A 21,094-nucleotide genomic window follows, 5' to 3' on the forward strand; every position below is an offset into this window, starting at 1 on the left:
TTATTAAAAACTTTTTGAAGAATAACGAGCAACGATTAAAACTTTCTAGAGATTACTCGGGAGAATGTTCTTGACAACATATGCCAAGGTCAACATTTATCATATTTTTCATTTTTAATCGGAAATTCAAACATATGACACATAAGACTTACAATCGCACCCATTTAAGGAGGGCCATATACATATGTATATATTTGAGTTCGTAAAAGGAAGGACTCTGACAGGAATTTATTCAAGAAGAATAGACGAAGTGATTTGATCATTTTTTTTTAATTACAGAGAGAATACCGTACATATTATTTAAAAAATACCGAATTTATATATTAGCGAATGTGAATGACGTATTAATTTTGGTATATATTGCAGTGCGAACAAAGTTGCACTGCTACGCTGTTAGCATAATTCATCTTCACAATCGTACAATTTAAAAAAAAGAAAGTTTTATTAGATTTTATCGCATTCGCTACTGTATTAGTGGGGCCGATTTTTAAATTTTTGCAGATTGATAAAATTATGCTATTTTTCACGAAACCGTGACATTTTACGTAAAAATGGTTTCCTTTATTAGTTAATAAAAATTTGAAATTTTTAATAAAAAATGTGACTTGACATGCCAAAAATAATCCATCAGCTATATGTGTGTATCAAATTTCGTGAAAAATTATTGACAATTTCAATTTGTTTTCAATAATAAAATAAAATATCTACCATATTATATTAATTTCTATGTGCGTTTAAATAAGGCAATAAAAATATTTGTTTTTTGAAAGTCACAAAGTATGTTCCTTTTTAAGTAAATGAGAGGTAAGAAAGAAAAGAATTTAAGGTGTGCAATACTCATACTTTGAAGAACTTCGATAAAATAATTGATAACAGCAACAATGGATACTATACTACCTGTGGGCTCATCTGGAAGATCATATACTAGTTTGCTGATTATTCCATTATTGGAAATTTTCAAAGGTATCCACTACAAATCCAAGAATCCAATCCTCCTAGATTGCAAATGGAACTGGTGGAAAGAAAGGAGAATGTACGTAAGTATATCCACTGATACACTGTCAGAAACTCAACAATAAAATTTTATTACTGTTTTATCTCAAAGTAGCACGCCTCACTTATCATGTAATATACAACATATTCTCGATTATACTGTCAACACAACCACTATTAAATCCTAGATTAGAAATCTTTATTTCATTCTTAGACACAAGTCTTTCATAAGTCAGAAGGTATCGTACTTTCGCGACACACGAACACCTTAAAAACATCATTTTTATGTATCCGGCCCTAACAATGACCTCAGAAAAATTTACAATTTCTATGCATATTTTTAGTGAAAATGAATATTCTGATACACTGTTTGTCCCTACATTTCTAGTATAGAGTTTAGATACATGTCCCCAATCAAATCATCTGTTCGTGAACTTTACAAAAAGATGCTGGTAACCTAAAAAGGATCAATCAATCAAGTCACAACGAATAAGATTATGTCACCTACATTTTAAATAACTACTATACTACCTTTTGAAAAATCAGTTAAAATTTAGACAATAATCGAAAATACTATTTAGGACCATAGAATATAGCGGAACTGGTGCATCACCTTTTTACTACTTATCTGTTTCTTTATACACGTTAGGAATTTCATTTTTGCTCGACTAAACAATAACTTTAAACACGAAATGAACATGACTGCGTGAATTATGGAGAATTTCTCGTAATCGAATGCATTTAAGCGAACTCGGAATCTTTCCATAAAATAGAGAATAAAAGAAAAAAAAGAAAAAAATAGCCAACCACTGGTAATTAAATTCCAAGAAAAACATAAAACAAGATCAGAGTAAAAATGCAAGAAAAAAGTTCGAAAAATGTTTCTAATGCAAAGAATGAATTTTCAACTGACATTTTTAAGAAGACACCGTTTGTAGCATGCCAATCAATTGTGGAAGTGAATTAGATTTTTTTCAATCGTGTTGAATGAAAATCATGTAGATACAGAATCGTCTGTACATAAAAAATTAATGTTTGGGTATATAAAAGTTGATTATATTTATATATCAAATATTAATGAAATGAAATTATCTGCTCAATTAAAATGATATAGTAATTTAGTATAAAAATAATAGATTTTAAAAGTAATACGTTTAGTCATTACATCTTACATGTTCAGCATATGTTGTCAAAACAGAAATTCTTTCTTTCTTCCTTTGTTGTGTCTTCGTTGGTTTAACATTGCTGCAAGTATCTTTCTTGAGAGAAAAGATCCATCGATCTGAGTAGAGGAAGGGCTTCTTCATATTATTAGGACTCATACCTCCAATCTGAGTTCATCGCATTGTCCAAGGTCTCGTCATCCCGCTTGTAATCTATCAAAAAGATTATATTATTTGATGCATAGTACATCTTCCAAGCCTGCGTAGATATGAACATACATTTTGTTATAAAATCTTAAATTAGATAAAATTTTGTATTCTTTGATATATGATTGTTTATGTAAAAACTGTATTCGTATTAATTTAGTTCTAATTCCATCCCATTACATCCGTTGTAGATATCAAATAGTCTCGTAAAATATTCATTGAGATCTAATACTGTGTCAGCATGTTAATTTACTTTTGAAAATCTCACTTATTTTTATTCATAAAATTAATAATTAACCAAGAATTTGCACCAGTGACAAATTATCGAGTCAATTCAAATAGAGTATAATCAAAATAAATAAAACATTATGTTAGAAATATATAAATTAACAAAGAATACTTTACTTAAGGGTAACATAACGATCATTCCCTATGTGCATATTTTAGATATTCGTTTATAATTTATCTAGGAACGTCTTGAAAAATAATTCAAGTAAATCACGCAAAAGAGTAAGAAGCATCAGAAATAGATAGAGAATTTATCGATATGTATCGAGAATACGTATAGTGTACACGGGTTACGTTCGGAATAAAATAAATTTGACTCGTGCCACCTACGAACATATGACTCGTATAAATAAAAAAGATAATCTTCCTCGATGATTTTCTGAGAGATGGAATTAGAATTAAATACTAAAAGCATTCGCCATCGCAGCATCTTCGCAACGGTATTATCATAATCGACGATTGCAGGAACATTTTTGTTCGTAGTCTTTTATCATAAATTTTCAGCGTCGCAATAACCGACAATAGATTATGCGCGCAATAAGCGCATTCTGTTTTCAGTTTTTTTCATTATAACTATCTTTTTTGCTTTAACGAGCAAAGAGTAAATGGCGCACGCGTTGAACATACCTTCTGTTTAAATTCAAAGCACCGCCAGCTTTGAGCGCAAACGCAATTTGTAGCACGTTATCCGCATATCGAAGCTTGCATTATTCACCAGAGTCGCATCTACAGGCCACACGCATAGGTAAGCGACTTGATATCGTCTCTTCAATAATCTGACGTTGATATGCCACCAGGATTAGAGTGCGCTGTGTTTACGCGCGATTCGTCGCATAATTCAAGATTACGCTGTCTAAGTACAAGTCATGTAGATTCCATCAAATGCTAAATGACGTTCTGCATTTTTGTATTTTTAAAAGTTTAATAAATACATGTAACGTACACTTCTTTTACATTTTCATATTTCTTAAAATATTATGTTCAAGTAAAATGTAACTTGAAATGCTTTTATTATTTCTAAAAGCATTAGATTAAGGATTGAGATCAAGAAGTTTATAATATCTTCGATGGGTCAGAATATATTTTTTGATTCAGGTTTTTCATGTTACTTTATTTATTTAAACTATACCAAGAAGCGATCAAATTCAATAAAAATCTTGCAAAATCATTTTGTGACTATTATGTTTCCATAAACAGATGTTTCTAAATTTTATGTTATTAATAAAATATCATACGCGTTATAATACATATATATTGATTGTAATTTTGAAAATATACAGAAATACAATATATATATAATAAAAGTCTAATTAAATTTCAGCAATTCTACGCTGTACAGATATTTTTTTACATATATTTAATACAACAATAAGAATACTATAAACACCTGATCTCAATTTAAAATATATCGGTATTTAGGTTTGCACGCTAAAAATCTGTGATATATTTATTTGATAATATTTAATTACACTGAACTATACTTTGGACGCTTTAAAGAAAGAAAGGAAGGAAGACAAAAAGAAAGAAAGGACGATTTTGCAATGCAAAACGTCATTCTAATAATGATTATGTGTACCACGTATGAACGCGCGCTAATACCTAGTTGCTTCGCCGAAGGACGAGAAACAAGTAAATCACGTTTCACTTGATCTTGCGTATAAATTTCTTCGGTGACTTCCTTTTAACATCCACTTGTCAGCGTCGCATATTTCAACGAAGAGCAGAAAAAGCTTTAGTGAAGAGAAGTTTACTTGAAAAGTATAAATAAAAGTGTAGTGAATAATCGAAGGTAAAAAATAAAATCTTCAATTATTTTGCGTAAGATTCAACAGAGACTATGTGAATAACAAGGTGTATATAAAGAAATTGTTACGAGGAGTATGTACTTGAAAATATTTAAGCTAAAAGGCTTAAAGACATACGTTTGAATTTTATTTTTCATTCTGTGAGGTACATTGATAACTTCTGCAAACACGTTTCTTTGCTTTATTAATGAACATTTAAAACATTATCCAAGTTCTTACGTGTAAAAAAAGATTATACAGCATTTTCTGTTTAATAGCCTAAGTCACCACTTTGTTGATGCTAAATATTACAAACTTATAACGAAATTGTCTATCCTACTAATATGTAATAATTATGTGACTTAAGATAGATAAAAGATGCTTCAATCCATTCTAGGAAATTGGATTGTATATACTACGAGAGAAAAACATGGAAAATATCAGAAAAAAACTACGAAACACAAATCGCACAAAAGGAATATATCCACTATCTGCTGGAAAAAATGAACGATATATAAAATTCCTTGATTCCACATTATAATGTTTACTTCAATCAGAAATTCAATCTTCTTTTTTTTTTCTCTTCAGGTGATCATGGTTGCTTATTTCCTTAGTCATTCATTATGTTGCTCATTGATGAACTTCTTATTCTTACCGTACCTTAAGTTAGTGTGTTAAACGTTAGATCGTATCTATATCATTATATCGTGTCTATATCATTATACATATTATCGTATGTAATGGTATGGACTCTGTATGTCAGACGCAGGGCAGTTCCTAGGTATTCGATTCCGTAAGCGAATGACCACCACTAAAGAGGCATTTTTTTAAGGGAGCCTTTTCGCATGCGCTTAGTATTTGCTTTAGTACGCTTTTAGTACCTCGGTGGCATCGCGTCTGCCGGACCTGGGAAGCTAAAAGGTCAAAAAATGAAAAATCGCAGTATTAATTTCTTCATCGCCTTGCGGCGCAACAAGCTGGAAAGTATAAGATGTAACACTGATATGCGCGAATACATTTTACCAAAAATTCCTTCTCTTTCTTACAGAAAGGTCAGTGCTGCCTTCACACTGTCACCTTTCAATACCAAATATCACACTACGTATAGATTTTATCGATCGAATGTCCTCGCAACGCATGTAACACACATTTGCCGGATAACATACAACTTTCAGACCTGGATAAAATATTTATCAATCGTTTCTATTAATTCCGTACTTTTGTTCTTTATACGATAGCTAATATCTTGTTTTTTCTATGTGACAAATATATATAGTCAGGTATTCTGTATTTGTTACTTCATTCATCAGCCAATATAAACAAAGATAAAATATATCTTGATATTTATGTTTCCAGATAATTGTATGTAAATTCTACAAATAAAAAAGTAACAAGCTATAATTCAAAACTGAAGACATTTGATTAACATATGTAGCCCATAGTTATTAAAAAAGAAAGGGCTAAAAAAAAAAAAGAAAAAAATTTATACAGTGTTTTATCACACAATGAAAATAGATTGAAATAAAATAATGGTCTTGATATTATCAATGTATTTTTCCCAAATTCAAAGGTACTTGAAACAATTAAACAATTTGTACATTAATATTGTATATTATTTGCCGAACATATCTACAAAGAAATGTTAAAATATTTGTCATTTTGTTCAGAATTTATTGTTCTAATTCAAATTATATTCATGTATGCTAAGTATAAGTTAATTTCTGAACAATTTGAAGTTTGTAGAAGTATAGTGCCTAGAAAAGAAACTAAATTGAGTAACGTTTATAGTGACCTTATAGTGATGCGATGAAGATTATATACTTATATAGAAGCTATCGTTTGAAAATTGAAATATAAATACAAGATAAGCGTTAATGTGTGTGGTACCGTAAGAGTGCATATACATAAGTGAAATACCGATCAGACTCAGGTCTGATAAGTTGTCACATGTTTAAAGCTGCTTTATCGTCACAGTCAGGCGTTTCTCGCTATTGTCGCAAAAGCGTATCGACGACAGTTCAAACGTTCACGAATATTTCCGAAGTATGTGCTCGAGCATTCCAAAATAAATTTTCTGAATGATCATTGAAAATGTTCCTCTAGCTGTTCGATCATTTGCAATAATCTTGGCAAAAGACGCAATAGCAAAAGAACGCAACGCAATTTTCGTGCAACAACCAACCCGGGCTGGGTTGTCTTCTTCTCAGTGTACACGTATGTCTCGAAACGTAATACGCATTTTTCGTAGTACGGTGTTCTTTCAAAAAAATGAAAACCGATGAAGTTTCGAGGCACGGTAAGACCGATGGCATGCATCTTCAGAATTCAGAATACATGTTTAACGGCGCAGTGTGTCGTAACGTATTATTATTACGGTTCATTTGCCAGCATTCTACCGAACTGTTGTTCGATTAATCGCAAATATCTCGAATCACGTACACGCTGATTTCGCGTAACTTTTACCGCAGAGTACATAAAAGAAGAGAGGTAGCATTAAGTTAAAATGATTTTCTCTAGACAAGTATAAAATACGAACTTAATACCGTTATTCTTTCGAACGTAATTAAATATTTCTCTGTATTTTAACTCATTACTTTTAAAAATAGCTTCATAGCTATTGACATGGAAACATAAAATAGTCTGTAATATTAACTGGATAAATGATTGTAAAATGAGTCCTTTTGTGATCTCTTAACTGATATATTACATTGTTCTTAACAAAATTTCGTCACCTGATAATCCTTTCAATAATAAAAACTGAAATCCTTATATCTGATTAGATATTTTTGTTAAATACTTGATTGATTTCGAGTTATTTGAAAATTCAAATCAATATTGACAATCATTATTTCATGATGAATATGTAACGAGAGAATAATTATTTTCCAGGCACTTGATTCGAGTTATTATTCTCATTCCTATAGCTTGAATGCAAATAAACCAATTGTTTAAATCAATAAAAGACTTCGAATTTTCTTTCAATCTTGCCCGAATAATTAAACTATTTCGATATTCGAACTATGTATGATTCAGATCAATTTAGATTGAATGTTTTCGAAGTAACAATGTTTTGATTAGTACAAACATATGCAAGAGTTAACATGTGCACTGCACTAACAAATTTTCTTTTAAAATTTCATAAATCCTTTATGAATCAAACTTATAAGATATCGAGTATATGCCTCATATTTCATTTTAATTTAATTTTTGTTTAACTTATAACTTTGTATATATGAGTGTTTGAATAATTAATACTTAATAACTGTTTTAAATTGAACCTCAAGTTTAAAACTTCTTATACGTATACGAGCAAAATAACAGAGCTTCACATAAGTAATTTTATAATAATATTATCTTAGAAAATGTGTGCGCGTGTGAGTATTTAAAAATAGAATATATTCGCTATTATTATACTATTATATTAAAAAATCATTAAATTTACAGATAATAGTTAATAAATATATTACTTAAACAAAATGTTCAACTACCTCTGTTCTCTTTTACACTCGACACTAGAAAAGTCGCAGAATGACTTATTTCGTATAACGTATTTCATCGACAATAGAAATCAATCTTGTGCCGTTATATGCACAAATATACGCTTTCTATGATCAAGAAATATTTATATTCTCGCGCTAAGTGTCACACCTTATACTTTTACAGAAAATGTTTAACCTATTTCGATCCGCATAAAAACGTAAGCACACTGAGATCAGTGTTCAATCAATCGAAATGACATTGCGCAAAAAGAGCGTGGTCGCTTGAACAATGAACGATCACTCGCATAAGTTAATATCGCTCTTTAACGCCGTGTGATCAGTATCACTTTAGAAAACGCATTGGTGTAAGTAGTGTAACATATTAAATAATAATAATAACAACAATAAGACTTACCGTCCGCCACCACGCGGAGGACCATATGCATCTGGTCTGTCGTACCCTTCGGTATAGCTAAAACAAAAATTAAGATTATTATAATAACTAATAATAGTTGAGGTTAGTCGAATTGGATATTTCTAAATATCTCAATATGGAAGACATTTTGAAATATGTAAATACCTTGCCAAAAAATAATATATGAGAAATAATAAATATAAAATTGAATGAACTAATTTTCATTACAGTGGGAATGAAACAGCAGAAGATTTATTGAAAATAAGTGGAATTTTGAAAAAAGAAGAATATTTATGTATTTTAAGTGAACCGCGATTATTTCAAGTTGGTGATTTGTTAAAACTAATTTTATTTTCAAACATGATAATGATTTATGAACACATAACAAAAATTTAAAAAGAACTATTTGCAACAAATATAAAAGAAACAAAAGTAATGGAGAATAATCATTAATTACTATTTATATATTTATATATTTTAAGTGGTAAAATGAATGTAACATTCTTACTTACCCTCCACCAACAGGTGGATATCCACCACTAGGGACAGCACTGCCAGGTCTTCTACTAAACATGTCTGCTTGTGGTCCAGGACCAGTACTATAACTAGGTGCCCCAGTGCTGTAGCTGGGTCCAGTACTCATTGGCCTGTTAAATGGAGGTATATCATTAACAGGGGGACCATCCCTCCTGTCGTAGGCCATCGAAGCTCCCTGACTTACCCCCCCGGGCCCACCCATCATATCCCCAGGCCCGCCCGGATAACCCCTGTCATACACAATTGGAATATGTTAACTTATTTTCACTCTATCCTTATAATGCACCAAAATGTTGCTCAAGCATAATTAATTAATCTTGTAATGCACTTGCAAATCTTAAATTAGTATAAGCATTACAGGTTAGAATAAAAATAAAGTTTCAATTCACATAATTGTTATGCTAAAATACTTCAAAATGCTGCAAGAGACTTATTCTTTTACAGTGCATACTTATTTTAAATTGTTAACATTAATCTGAACTTCTTCAAGGCTAAATTTTTTGTCCTTACATATTTAGAACTAATATATATTGTATATAAAAACTTATAAAAAATGTGTATCAATTTTATTAATAATTGTTAATCCAAATCTTTAATATCTAATTTACTACTTTAAATGTTACTATTATATAGTTATTGAATTATATTAATAAAAATTACCAATGTATTAATATACTAATTCATATTAAATAATAAAATTAAATCTAGTGTTGTAAAATGAATGAAATATATTACCAGTGACTTTCATCATATCCTACATCTGTGTAACCCGTCCCATACCCGGTAGTGGCAACTGCACCACCACCATTTCTCATAGGCCCAGTTGCAGCTCGATCATAATCATTTCTAGCCGTATAATCAACAGTGCGATTTGCACCAAAATTATCTGTACGTCCATAATCCATTGGACCTGGGGCACCACGATTAAAGTCCCCAGTCATCCCACCTCCAACTACTGCAAAATGTATACATTCTATATCAGAATAATAGTTATTTTTATTGCAGCCTGGCTAAACCTATCCTATTTCTTAGATATTTAATATTCATAAATATCTCTGGATTGATAATAACACTTCAAATGAATATATGTAATCTTATTTCATGCATTCAACTTTGGTATCCAGCGCAAAAATCTAATTCATGATAACCCTTTTCATAAATAAAATGGTAAAAACAATATTTATAGAATGAGACACACACACACACGTGTGTGTGTGTGTGTTATTTTATCTCATATATTTAATTGTTTAAAAACAAGGAAATAAAAAAATTATGAATTTATGAAAAAATATGTTGCAACAAAAGTATGTTTAATTTAAGTGCTATTACAAAAAAAAATTTATACATTTATACTTCAAAACACCTTTGAAAATGGATATATATGGTCTTATTAAAAGAAATGAAAATAGTAATTAATAATACAAAATATATGTATGTCAGATAAGAAAGGAGCTATTTTAGTTTTCTTTGTAAATAACAATTCTACAATTGATTTATAATAAAAGCAATTTTAATATGTAAAAGTAAAATCTGAACATCAAAAATATGTATTTCAAATTTCAAAGATAAATACAGAAAATAAAATGAAATATAATATTGTAAATGAAAATAATGTTTAATTTAAGAAGAATAATATAAAGGGTTAATTATGAATATTACATTATCCTGGCTAAATAAAACACATACCACCGCCATTACCGTAATCTGTTCTAGCTCCAAAATCTGCAGCACGACTGTAGTCAGTTCGACCGTAATCAGCTGTTCCAGTTGGTCCATATCCTCCAACAGCTCCAGTTGCTGGTCCGTATCCTCCTCCCATTCCAGGTGCCGTAGAAGTGTAACCCATTGCCGCGCTCCCCACATTTTGACCATATGCTCCACGATCAGTGTATCCAGTCCCAAAATCGGCTCCACGTCCACTAAAGTCTCCAGCGCCACGATTGTAATCGGTGTACCCCGTTGCGACGCCACCTGCAGCAGATCCATCGTAACCAACGAGTTGGATCGGAAGAACTGTAAAGCATGCCGAGATATCCAATTTGTATTTTAGTCTGTATGAAAAATATATTTACTTTAATTGATTATTTTCTCATTGCAAAATGCTTTATGTTACATTTCATAAATTTATGTTCCATTATATATTTATAATTTTAAAAAGTTTATTAACTTTGATGTAGAATAATGCATTCTAATTTTTCTTATAAATTTTAAAAAGGTATGAATTATATATATTTTTAAATAACAAAAGTTTGTTACCCTGATTATCAAATATTACACGGAAGTGTAATAGGCAATGAGAAAATAGTTATATCAAAATAGAATATCATAAAAATAAATTTACCAACCTCTTCTATCATTGTATGGTCCAGGACGAGCGTCTCTACCACCGTCTCGTCCCCCCCTACCACCTCTCACTGGTCCACCTCTTCTGTCTCCATCCCTGCGTCCTCCTCCTCCGCCACGTGATTTGCCTGTAGACTGTTCCACATTGATTGTTGCCCCTTTGAAGTTTGAATTGTGAAGAGCTTTGATTGCGGCAGCTGCATCTTCCTCACGTGCCATGTGGACAAACCCATATCGATTCATGACATCGCATTCCGTTACCTCACCAAAACGTAAAAATAATTGTCGCAACTCATCGTTGCGACAATTTTCTGGTAACCGACCCACAAATATTTTTGTCTTTCTCTGTAAAATTGAAACATACAGTTAATAACACTTATTCATGATATCTCTTTATATAATTATAATACATGCATTTATAAATACCAATTAATAAAGAAAATGTTAGATCATTTTGTACCTCTAAAATCGACCATACCCCTGTTTGCAGAAAGTATGGTGTCTGTTTGAGATATTATCTTGCTCAAAATTTTTGCTATTATTACAAAAATCATATAATAATAATAATAATATGATATCATTGAGCTTATATATAATAATCACTAAACTGATATTTAATCTAACTAAAATTTGTAAATGATTAAGTTATAAAAGATTTGAATATATAAAAAAATTACAAAAACACAATACCTTATGTACCTATAAACAAATTATGCCATTCAACTTATATATTAATTATTTATTTGAGAAAAGTAATGTACATGAAAAATAAACATCAAGGTCATCAAATAATACAAAATGGAAAACTATTTACTATTAGCATTGTTCTTACCGGTTGATTAGATGAAACCATTTTCTGAAAATAAAAAAATAGTATCATTAATTACAGTCTTATGTGTATTATTATTTCATTTTCAAATGATTACATTTTTACATTTTATTATAATAGTTTGGTCTATTAATTATAATAATAATTTGAAATATCATTTGTGAAATAATATTTTGCAATCATTTACATCTATCACTATTGCATATATTATAATTATATGCATTTAAATCAAGTATATTTAAAATTTATGTTATCTTCATAAGATGGCCAATTTTTTATAATAATAATAATATCATAATAAGTTATATTTCAAATAAAAATTACATTCTATGTGATATACTTTAGCAAAATATAGTTACAAAAAGTTTATAATAGAATTTTTTAATATATACAGCAGCATTTAATAATTATATTTTGATTTCAATATTATTTGTATTTTGCAATAAAGTCTAAAAAAGAAAATAAGTTTCCAAAATTGAATTATTTTAAATAACAGTATAATGTACTTAATCCGTGTTTAATGTTTTTTAATGTGATATATGTAATTCCTATATACATATAAATATTCTTAATTGGTTCATTATTTAACATTGTACATTAAGTACGATGTAATAAATATACAACATTATATTTTATTTCTAAATTACATAATAAATAAATATAAATCACTATACTTGATTTCAAAATTATTACCTTTTTGGATATATAATTTTGCTAAATTGTATATGTACATTTTGTTTGGATTTAATAATCAAACTATACACAGAATAACATAAAAAAATTAATGCCATGAAAGAAGCAAATAATAAACATCTAAGTTCTTATATGTATATACTTTAAAAATTAGTACCTTAGGAAGAAATGGTTACATGTAAGCATTAACATTTCCTTGAAATTTCCTAAAATGGAGAAACTACATTTCGAGAATATTAAAAAAAATGTATCAAACTTACATGGTCATTACTATACATTTTATAACTGTGTAAGAACAGGTGTCTTAAAATGCAAATAAAACAATTTTATATATTTTCTAACAAATAAAAATAAAGGGAGTTGCTTTATAAGAATTTTGTAAATTTTAAATAGCTGAAAAAAAAATTGAATGAAATTTGAAAAGTTGTGATATTTTTTTCCGGTAAACGTAGAAGACGCTTATATACTGTTCAAGGCCATGAAAATTATCAGATATTATCAATAGAAAGGAAAACAATTTCATTCGTCCCATCGACCATAATTATTATAATGAAATAGTACAAAACAAGTATATTATATAGATTGAATTTTAAAAACGTAGAATTGAAATACGACCTTGTAACCGAGAAAAAAAGATATCTAAAAACAACCGGCCCTTGGCGTGCCCTAGTAACTGACGATGTGTAAATCTCTTCACCCCACTTAAGTTTCAAATTCCTCAAAAATATTTCTAATTGTCAAATATCTTATTACAATATCACATTACTACTCACATGTGGCTGCGACGTTTTGGCGAAATTAAATTAAAGTAAAAAGGGATAAAACTTTCGTGACGCCTTCAGCGAAACGAGATACGAAATGGCGTCAACGATTTCCACCTTGAACACTTTTGACGGCAAGCAATGAGTTCTGTACTACGTACTTGCCACCCTTAGTTCATTTAACGACAAAGTCACTAGATTATTTGTAAGACATATTTTCATGAATAAATATTCTTTTGTGAAAAATATAAATTCTTAACATTTAGTTACTTAAAAAACTTAAGCGATTTAAGAAACAAATTATTATATGGGGAAGATATATATTATAACTGGACAACTTTTATAATCTAATTAGTGACAATAACATAACTTAGGAATTGTATAATATAACTCTAACTCATGGATATGCTTTTATCATAGAGATAAAAATTACTGTTTTCAATAGCCGAAATCACGATCATATAAACATGCTCCGACACTCGTATATCGAAGCTTGGGGATAATCGTCCGAAAATTGAGTCATGAAAAATTAACATGGAAGACAAGAAAGTTCTTGTTCTGCGCATGTGTGACATGCTATGAATATCTCAGACAGAGATATTCACATTCTACTCACTTCTGTCTGTCTCACAAGAACGAGATCTTTATTGTTTTCTATGTTGACTTTTCATGGCTTAATTTTCGGACGGTTTTCTCCAGCGGATCGAGATCTATATGACCGTGGTCGGAATATTTATTATAAGGACTCACGATCATGTAAACAGATCTCGATTACTAAGGAAAACCGTCCGAAAATTGAATCGTGTCTAATCATAAGAAATCAACATGGGAAGTCAATAAAGTCCGCGTTTTTGCAAGACAGACAGAGATGAGTAGAGTGTCTCTGCCTCTGTCTGAGACATTAATAGTATGTCACGCATGCACAGAATGAGAGCCTTCCTATCTTAGATGTTAACTTTTCACGACTAGTCACGACTTAATTTCCGGACGGTTTTCCGTAGGCTTAGGTATATGAGCTTTGAGACCTGTTGTGTGATCGCGCAAAAGCCTACATGAACTTAACTCATAATTTATATAATATACTATGCTTTGAGCAATTTATACTACCATTACACACACTTATTAATTTATAATATCTTTAAATTATAGTTGTTTAAGTTAATAGATTAATTAATTTGAATCAAAGGTTGTTAATAATATTTAAAATAAAGAAGATATGAATCACATTTTATCAGTACGAATGTATAGTTCTGGTACTGTATCTGCAATACAAAAAAGTGCAAAATTAATCAGAAATGAATTTTTGGACTATTTTAAAAAAGATTTGGGGCATACTTTTATTCGATCAAGCCCTGTTATTTCATATAATGATCATACAATAGCATTTGTTAATGCTGGCATGAACCAAGTATGTTTCAAAACTAGAATTATAAAAAAAAATCTATCACAAATTACTATTACTTTTTATAATTAATTTTCATTAATTATATTGTTTCATAATATCAAATATCTATAAAACTTCTAAATTTTTTTAGTTTAAAGGAATTTTTTTAGATTATTACAATCCGCCTGCAATGAAAGTTACAAATTCACAAAAATGTATAAGAATCAGTGGAAAACATAATGATCTGAATATAGTTGGAAATGATAGCCATCATCACACATTTTTTGAAATGTTAGGAAGCTGGTCTTTTGGGAGTTACTTTAAAGTAAGTTTCTATAAATATTTTATTATAAAAAAATTATAATATTTATTTTAAAAAGATATTTCATCACTTTTAGTTTTCAATATAAATTCATATTTGTAGGAAGAAGCTTGTCGTTATGCTTGGAATTTATTAACGAAACATTATGGTATTAATGAACAATGTTTATATGTAACATATTTTGGTGGAGATGAAAGATTGGAATTGGAACCTGATTTAGAATGTAAAGATATTTGGTTAAGTATAGGTATTAGGGAAGATAAAGTTCTTCCATTTGGATTACAAGAGAATTTTTGGGAAATGGGTATTTCAGGACCATGTGGTCCTTGTACAGAAATACATATAGATCATACAAAGCAATTAAGAAATCGGTGTATGCAAATTAACAAGGGTTACACAGATCTCACTGAACTATGGAACATAGTCTTTATACAATATGAACGGTATGCAATAAAGCAATATAGAAGAATTATTATTATCAAGTTTGAAGTACATGTTTTTTATATAATATAATATCTATACTATTTTTAATACCAATTTGTTATGATTTTACATTAGATTATCAAATGGTACAATAGTACCTCTACCAAAACATTATGTTGATACAGGCATGGGATTTGAAAGACTAGTTACAGTATTACAAGGAAAACAATCTAATTACGATACAGATATTTTTCAACCATTTTTTAAAACTATTCAAAAATACACAAAAGCACCAGAATATAAAGGTAAATTTTATAATGACAAAAATGAACTTGATAGTGGATATAGAATTTTGGCAGATCATAGCAGAATGATTACTGTAGCTTTAGCAGACGGAGTTATACCAGAACAAAGGTAAATTATTCTAAATACAATAATTATAATTAATATATTATGTACATAATTATGTATATAATAGTTGTATGTAACTATGGGTTTATCTTTTCAGTAATAAACTTAGGAAAATAATAAGAAAATCAATTGATGTTAGTGAAAAAGTATTTAAAAAACAGGGAATACTTTCTGAACTCTCATATATTGTAGTAGAAAATTTAGGTGATGTTTATCCAGAATTGCAGGAAAATTTAAAAAAGGTACTATAAAGTAAAAAATATAATAAGAAAGGTAGTTTAAGATCTTATAATTTATTTGTCTATCATATAGCATTTTGTAATTTATTATGTAATATAATTATATTTAGGTGCAAAAGATAATAGAATTTGAAGAAGAATTATATAAAAGATTAAAGCATAATTGTTGCGAACAGTGGACAAAAATTGTTAAAACATATCCTCAATTGAGTTCGATTACTGAACAACTGACTCCTGGACTTGGAGATGGATACAAGTACCTTCAACATGTACTTAATAACTTGTATGTGTCTGTGTATAAGTATATAGGGCGATTTACGCAAAATATAAACTGCCATTTTATAAATTATTAGAGTTAGTATATTTTTTATTGTAGTTTAAAATTCTAGCTTGCATTATGATTGGAACTATCTCTATCATTTTTTGGAAAGAGCAGTTCATGGAGTAAGAAGTTCATGTAGCAATCTATATCTATAATTTGCAGTCTGAATATAAGACAAACAGTACTTGGTTCACTTGTAAATTTGATTCATTAGACTGTTTCATAGAATAAATGGTTCATTAGGTTCTTTTTATAGAATACATGAGACTATTACTGATTTCTTAAGGTGCAAAATACTCTCTTATTTATTTAAATGAGATAGCACATTTTTATATTTTATAAGTTTACTTAAAAACAATATTTATCTCAAACCTTTTCCATGACAATGTTTTAATAAAAATCAAGTCTGGAACATACAGCAAAACAAAAAAGTAGACTTTATTTTTGAACGAGCAATATTTTGAATATTTGCAAAAGTAAAATTTATTAGGTTGTCTCAAAAGCTTCTTTTGTTTTGTAAGGAAATAATAGATGTACAACATTTTTTGTTTTATATTATTTTATTGAATTATGTATGATTATAATAATAGAAATAGAACAAAATGGACAACACAATACTTATCTAATAGAACCTAATATATATTCTGAAAACATAAATTAAAGTTCTACTTTAATTTTAATATATTGATAGAGTCATCTGTTTACATTAAAAAAATGTAGTAGTTTCCAAGATAATAATTTGTAACATTTTATATGAGAATTGCTAAATTCGTCTTGATTAAGAAGAATGTCAAAAGGTAGAGTTACAAGTAATGTCGCACACAGATTATGTTGATGATTATAGAGGATTGTAGAGCAAAAATAATGATAGTAGATCATTTTTTATCGATCCTCTATCATATATATGAATTTATTGACACCACTAGTGAGGAATATGATAACTGTATGCATATTGGATTGTTGGATAAATCTTAAATCTCTTCTAACGTGAATTATAAACTATATTTTGAAACCTTGCAATAATACAATTAAATCAAATGTACACCATCCTATTCAACAATCTCCTGCCATCTATTGGATAATGTCATTATTTCATCCATGTAGAATTTTTGTTGTCTCTAAGCAAAAACATGATCTCAGAAAAGTTTGACATATTCAACAACCCAATAATAAGGTATTATTTAATTGTGAAAATTTAACTTTTATATTCGCCAATTGCTATGGGTTAATACAGATCTGAAACTCTACTTTATGTGGACTAGAGAATGTATTTTATGTAGATATTTTATGTAGATCACCCATTATAGGTAAAAAAGTACATGTTGTTTACTTTATTATTAATTTTGCAGAAAAGCAAGTAATGTATTATCAGGAAGTGTTGCTTTCAAGTTATATGACACATATGGTTTAAGTGTAGAAACAATTACTGAACTAGCAAAGATCGAATCTCTATATTTTGATAAAGTAGCTTTCCAGAAAGAATTAGAATCTCAAAAAAATCGGTCTAGAATCGGCCTTGAAAAGAGTAGTATAACAAACATAAAGAAATCTTTAGAAATACTTGAAGAAAATTGTATACCTAAAACTGATGACAGCTTTAAATATAAGTGTGTTCTTAATGGAAATAATTATGAGTTTCCTAAAATTGAAAGTAAAATTATGGCAATAATTATAAATGGTAAAGATTGATCATTAATCTCTTTCTTTGTCTGTGTGTACGTTTGTGTGTACTGATTTCGTATTACCTAAATTCAAATAATATAGTAAAAGAGTACATAATTTCTTTGTTTCAGATAATACAATAATAAACAAAGCAAATGAAAATACAAACAAAAATATACATTCAACTGTTAATGAGACAATTACAAATTACAATGCAAAATCAGATAAAAATAAAATTGGACTTATATTGGATAAAACATTATGTTATTCAACACAGGGTGGTCAAATGTCAGACAAGGCTACCATCTGTTCAAAAAATTGGAATTTTAATGTATACGATGTGAAGAAAATTAATGGGTATGTTATACATTATGGAAAATTTGTACAAATTGATTTGAGGTAAGTTTTTATTTTAATTTTTACCATAATTATATTATAGTTATTAATATTGTATCAGTCAGAATCTGTAAAGAAAAAATTTGTTCCTATAGAAAATGGATTGAAGAAATAAGAATTAAAGATGATTGTTTGGTTTCCATTGAACCTGAATTTCGTACAGGAGTAATGCAACATCATACTGCAACACATTTATTACATGCAGCAATACAACAAATTATGCAAGCAGTTTATTTACGGAATTCTACTATTATTCCACACAGCTTAAAATGTCAATTTAATTCATTCGGAGAAGATCTTTCTTTTAAGCAATTGAAAGAAATTGAAGAACTTATAAATAATGTTATAATAGCTAATGTCCCAGTTACTACAAAAATATTAAATGCTTTGGAATTATTAGCAGAAAGTTCTGTAACATTAATACCAGGAGAAATTTATTTTTATAAGGATATTAGGCTCATAGAAATTAATTTTCATGATTTAAAATCAAAGTAAGTATTCTTGGAAAATAATAAGAAAAGCTACGTTTTCTAAAAGTCACAGTAGTTCTTTAAGTACTTTCGAAAAAAAAATTCTTTCTTTAGATATTTTTTTATTTGATGATAACTGATACTATGTATATGTTTCATTTAGAGAAGCATGTTGTGGTACACATGTATTGAAAACAGGAGAATTAAAATATTTTTGTTTTCTCAATTATTTCTCAAAAGGAGCATCAAATTTTACTCTTGAAGCAACTGTAGGATCACTTGCATCGTCTGCCAAATTGGCAGGTGAAAATATACATTATAAAATTTTGGATTTAGAAAACAAATTGAAAAATGGAAAAGTAACACATAAAACATTTAAAACAATTAGTAAAGAGATTGAGAGTGAAATAAAAACTGCCAATAGAATACCAATACCATATCTTATTAAAGAAGAGTGTTTAATGAAATTAGAAGATTTAGATAAAATTTTTCACATACAAATGCAAGAAATAAAAAAGTAAGTATTATGCATAGCGATATAACTGTGATTAGAATCTATCAATTAAATTCTTCTAATATTAATTTCCAAATATTACTTTGAATAACATTCATTGAAGATATAATAATATAGGATATCATAAATTAATGATAATAATTAAGAACAGTTAACAATAATTAATAACAAAGAAATAATTATGTGTATTAGAGACGTAGCCGTATTATGATTAGGGTTTTGGCCGACTAGCCGACTAACCAATTAGTCGGCTCCCGATTGTGATCTCTGCTGATTATTTTTAAACACCGCCATAAGTCGCATCAAATTTATTATTGTTTAATATTATGAATCCAAAGAGAAAATCTTTTAACATTGTTTGTTGTATTTATTTTATTACGTCGTGTTTCTTCATTTTAAACAGTTTTCTGTTGTAATAAAATTAAAAAATAATAATCAATATTCCTACTTAATTGGTACCTACTTATTTAGTTTATTTCAATAAATACTAATTATTATTTTTAATTTTTTATATAATAATTAGGTTACATGCAAATATGTACTCATAAGTAATTATACTACATATTAGAAACTATTAACATTATGCTAATGACAGTAAAGAAAGTCATTGTAGTTTTACTTTTAAAAATTTAAGGCCGATAAATGGCTTTTTTTACCGACTAATCGCCAACTACAAAAGTGAACGGATAGTCCGCTTAACCGATTAGTCGGTACAACCCTAATGTGTATTATATATATGAGATATCAGTTTTCAAATGTCAATTAATATCAATGTTTTCAATGTGTCATTATCACCATCAATATAAATCTTGGAAATTTGATTTTTGATATTACATTAGAGATTACTGTAGTTTTAATTTTTTTACATTGAAATTAATAATAATATTTTGAAGTACTCCATTCCAATTTTGTTAATAATATTTCCAATGTATTAGTTATAGGTATTCAAGGAAACAAAAAGGGATGGATTGAGATGTTTGGGGTTTAAGGATATTTTATAGAATTTTTTATATTATGTACATTGTACAAACTTTTGCATTTCTTTAATAATATAATATAAATTATATAAATTTTCTATAAATGCATAAATATCTAGTAATTGACTAGTAATTGTTTACATTTCTTGATATGTATATTAGATTAAATTATATTATATATAAATATATAGATAAAATTTTTGTATCATTATATGCAATAATATTGTACTTTTATTCAGTGAAGTTTTATAATACAACAAGTATATTTAGGTGCTTTATTTTTCATAAATTATCCTATATTTTATTTTATTATAATTATTATTCTGCAAAATTTTATATTTTCATGTTTTCTATAGACTATTACTTCTGTATCTCTATTAATTACAGAGAATTTGGGATTTAGTAAGTAATAAACATTTTTTAATTTGTACATAAATATTTGTAACAAATAAAATTCTATTTATGTGTGTGTGTGTGTGTGT

At 28.5% G+C, this 21,094-nt stretch overlaps 2 protein-coding genes and 1 long non-coding RNA gene across 10 annotated transcripts; 2 read left to right on the forward strand and 1 right to left on the reverse strand.

The window, feature by feature from the left end:
* Window positions 1-774: 774 nt before the first annotated feature.
* LOC132905670 (RNA-binding protein 4.1-like) lies at window positions 775-13,715 on the reverse strand. Of its 6 annotated transcripts, XR_009657840.1 has the most exons (9): window positions 13,505-13,715; window positions 12,042-12,065; window positions 11,212-11,554; window positions 10,565-10,879; window positions 9,602-9,821; window positions 8,842-9,096; window positions 8,330-8,386; window positions 2,166-2,369; window positions 775-1,012 (listed from the first exon to the last, which is right to left on the reverse strand). XR_009657840.1 is itself a non-coding variant. In XM_060957214.1 (8 exons), the coding sequence occupies exons 2-8, from the start codon at window positions 12,060-12,062 to the stop codon at window positions 5,310-5,312; spliced, it is 1,209 nt and encodes a 402-aa protein (XP_060813197.1). In that variant the 5' UTR covers window positions 12,063-12,065; window positions 13,505-13,714; the 3' UTR covers window positions 4,562-5,309. The 6 variants fall into 6 exon arrangements, 5 of the variants coding, with proteins under 5 accessions (XP_060813197.1, XP_060813198.1, XP_060813199.1 ...); XM_060957214.1 differs by lacking the exons at window positions 775-1,012; window positions 2,166-2,369 and adding an exon at window positions 4,562-5,349 and having other exon boundaries at window positions 10,565-10,837; window positions 13,505-13,714; XM_060957215.1 differs by lacking the exons at window positions 775-1,012; window positions 2,166-2,369 and adding an exon at window positions 4,562-5,349 and having other exon boundaries at window positions 10,565-10,837; window positions 11,272-11,554; window positions 13,505-13,713.
* Window positions 6,312-8,937, forward strand: LOC132905684 (uncharacterized). The gene is made up of 2 exons (XR_009657842.1): window positions 6,312-6,731; window positions 8,099-8,937. It is a non-coding gene; the product is annotated as an uncharacterized LOC132905684 (long non-coding RNA).
* Window positions 13,716-14,391: 676 nt separating the features above from the next.
* Window positions 14,392-20,823, forward strand: LOC132905663 (alanine--tRNA ligase, mitochondrial). Of its 3 annotated transcripts, none has more exons than XM_060957202.1 (11): window positions 14,392-14,499; window positions 15,047-15,201; window positions 15,301-15,641; window positions 15,757-16,035; window positions 16,130-16,274; window positions 16,382-16,554; window positions 17,943-18,271; window positions 18,387-18,654; window positions 18,747-19,142; window positions 19,285-19,638; window positions 20,577-20,823. In XM_060957202.1, exons 2-11 carry the CDS (start codon window positions 15,067-15,069, stop codon window positions 20,605-20,607), a joined length of 2,451 nt encoding a protein of 816 aa, XP_060813185.1. In that variant the 5' UTR covers window positions 14,392-14,499; window positions 15,047-15,066; the 3' UTR covers window positions 20,608-20,823. The 3 variants fall into 3 exon arrangements, with proteins under 3 accessions (XP_060813185.1, XP_060813182.1, XP_060813183.1); XM_060957199.1 differs by lacking the exon at window positions 14,392-14,499 and adding an exon at window positions 14,506-14,900 and having other exon boundaries at window positions 15,028-15,201; XM_060957200.1 differs by lacking the exon at window positions 14,392-14,499 and adding an exon at window positions 14,786-14,900.
* Window positions 20,824-21,094: the final 271 nt, after the last annotated feature.

This window comes from Bombus pascuorum, chromosome 3 (assembly GCF_905332965.1).
Source record: "Bombus pascuorum chromosome 3, iyBomPasc1.1, whole genome shotgun sequence".
Taxonomy (NCBI): domain Eukaryota; kingdom Metazoa; phylum Arthropoda; class Insecta; order Hymenoptera; family Apidae; genus Bombus; species Bombus pascuorum.

Coding starts and splice junctions, on each gene's coding strand:
- LOC132905663 (XM_060957199.1), top strand. CDS start 14,709: ATGAATCACATTTTATCAGTACGAATGTATAGTTCTGGTACTGTATCT. Junction 15,202..15,300: donor CTTTTGGGAGTTACTTTAAA/GTAAGTTTCTAT, acceptor TCATATTTGTAG/GAAGAAGCTTGTCGTTATGC. Junction 16,275..16,381: donor TGCAGGAAAATTTAAAAAAG/GTACTATAAAGT, acceptor AATTATATTTAG/GTGCAAAAGATAATAGAATT.
- LOC132905670 (XM_060957212.1), bottom strand. CDS start 12,062: ATGGTTTCATCTAATCAACCG. Junction 11,555..12,041: donor TGGTTTCATCTAATCAACCG/GTAAGAACAATG, acceptor TCAATTTTACAG/AGAAAGACAAAAATATTTGT. Junction 9,822..10,564: donor TGGAGCTAGAACAGATTACG/GTAATGGCGGTG, acceptor TACATTTTGCAG/TAGTTGGAGGTGGGATGACT.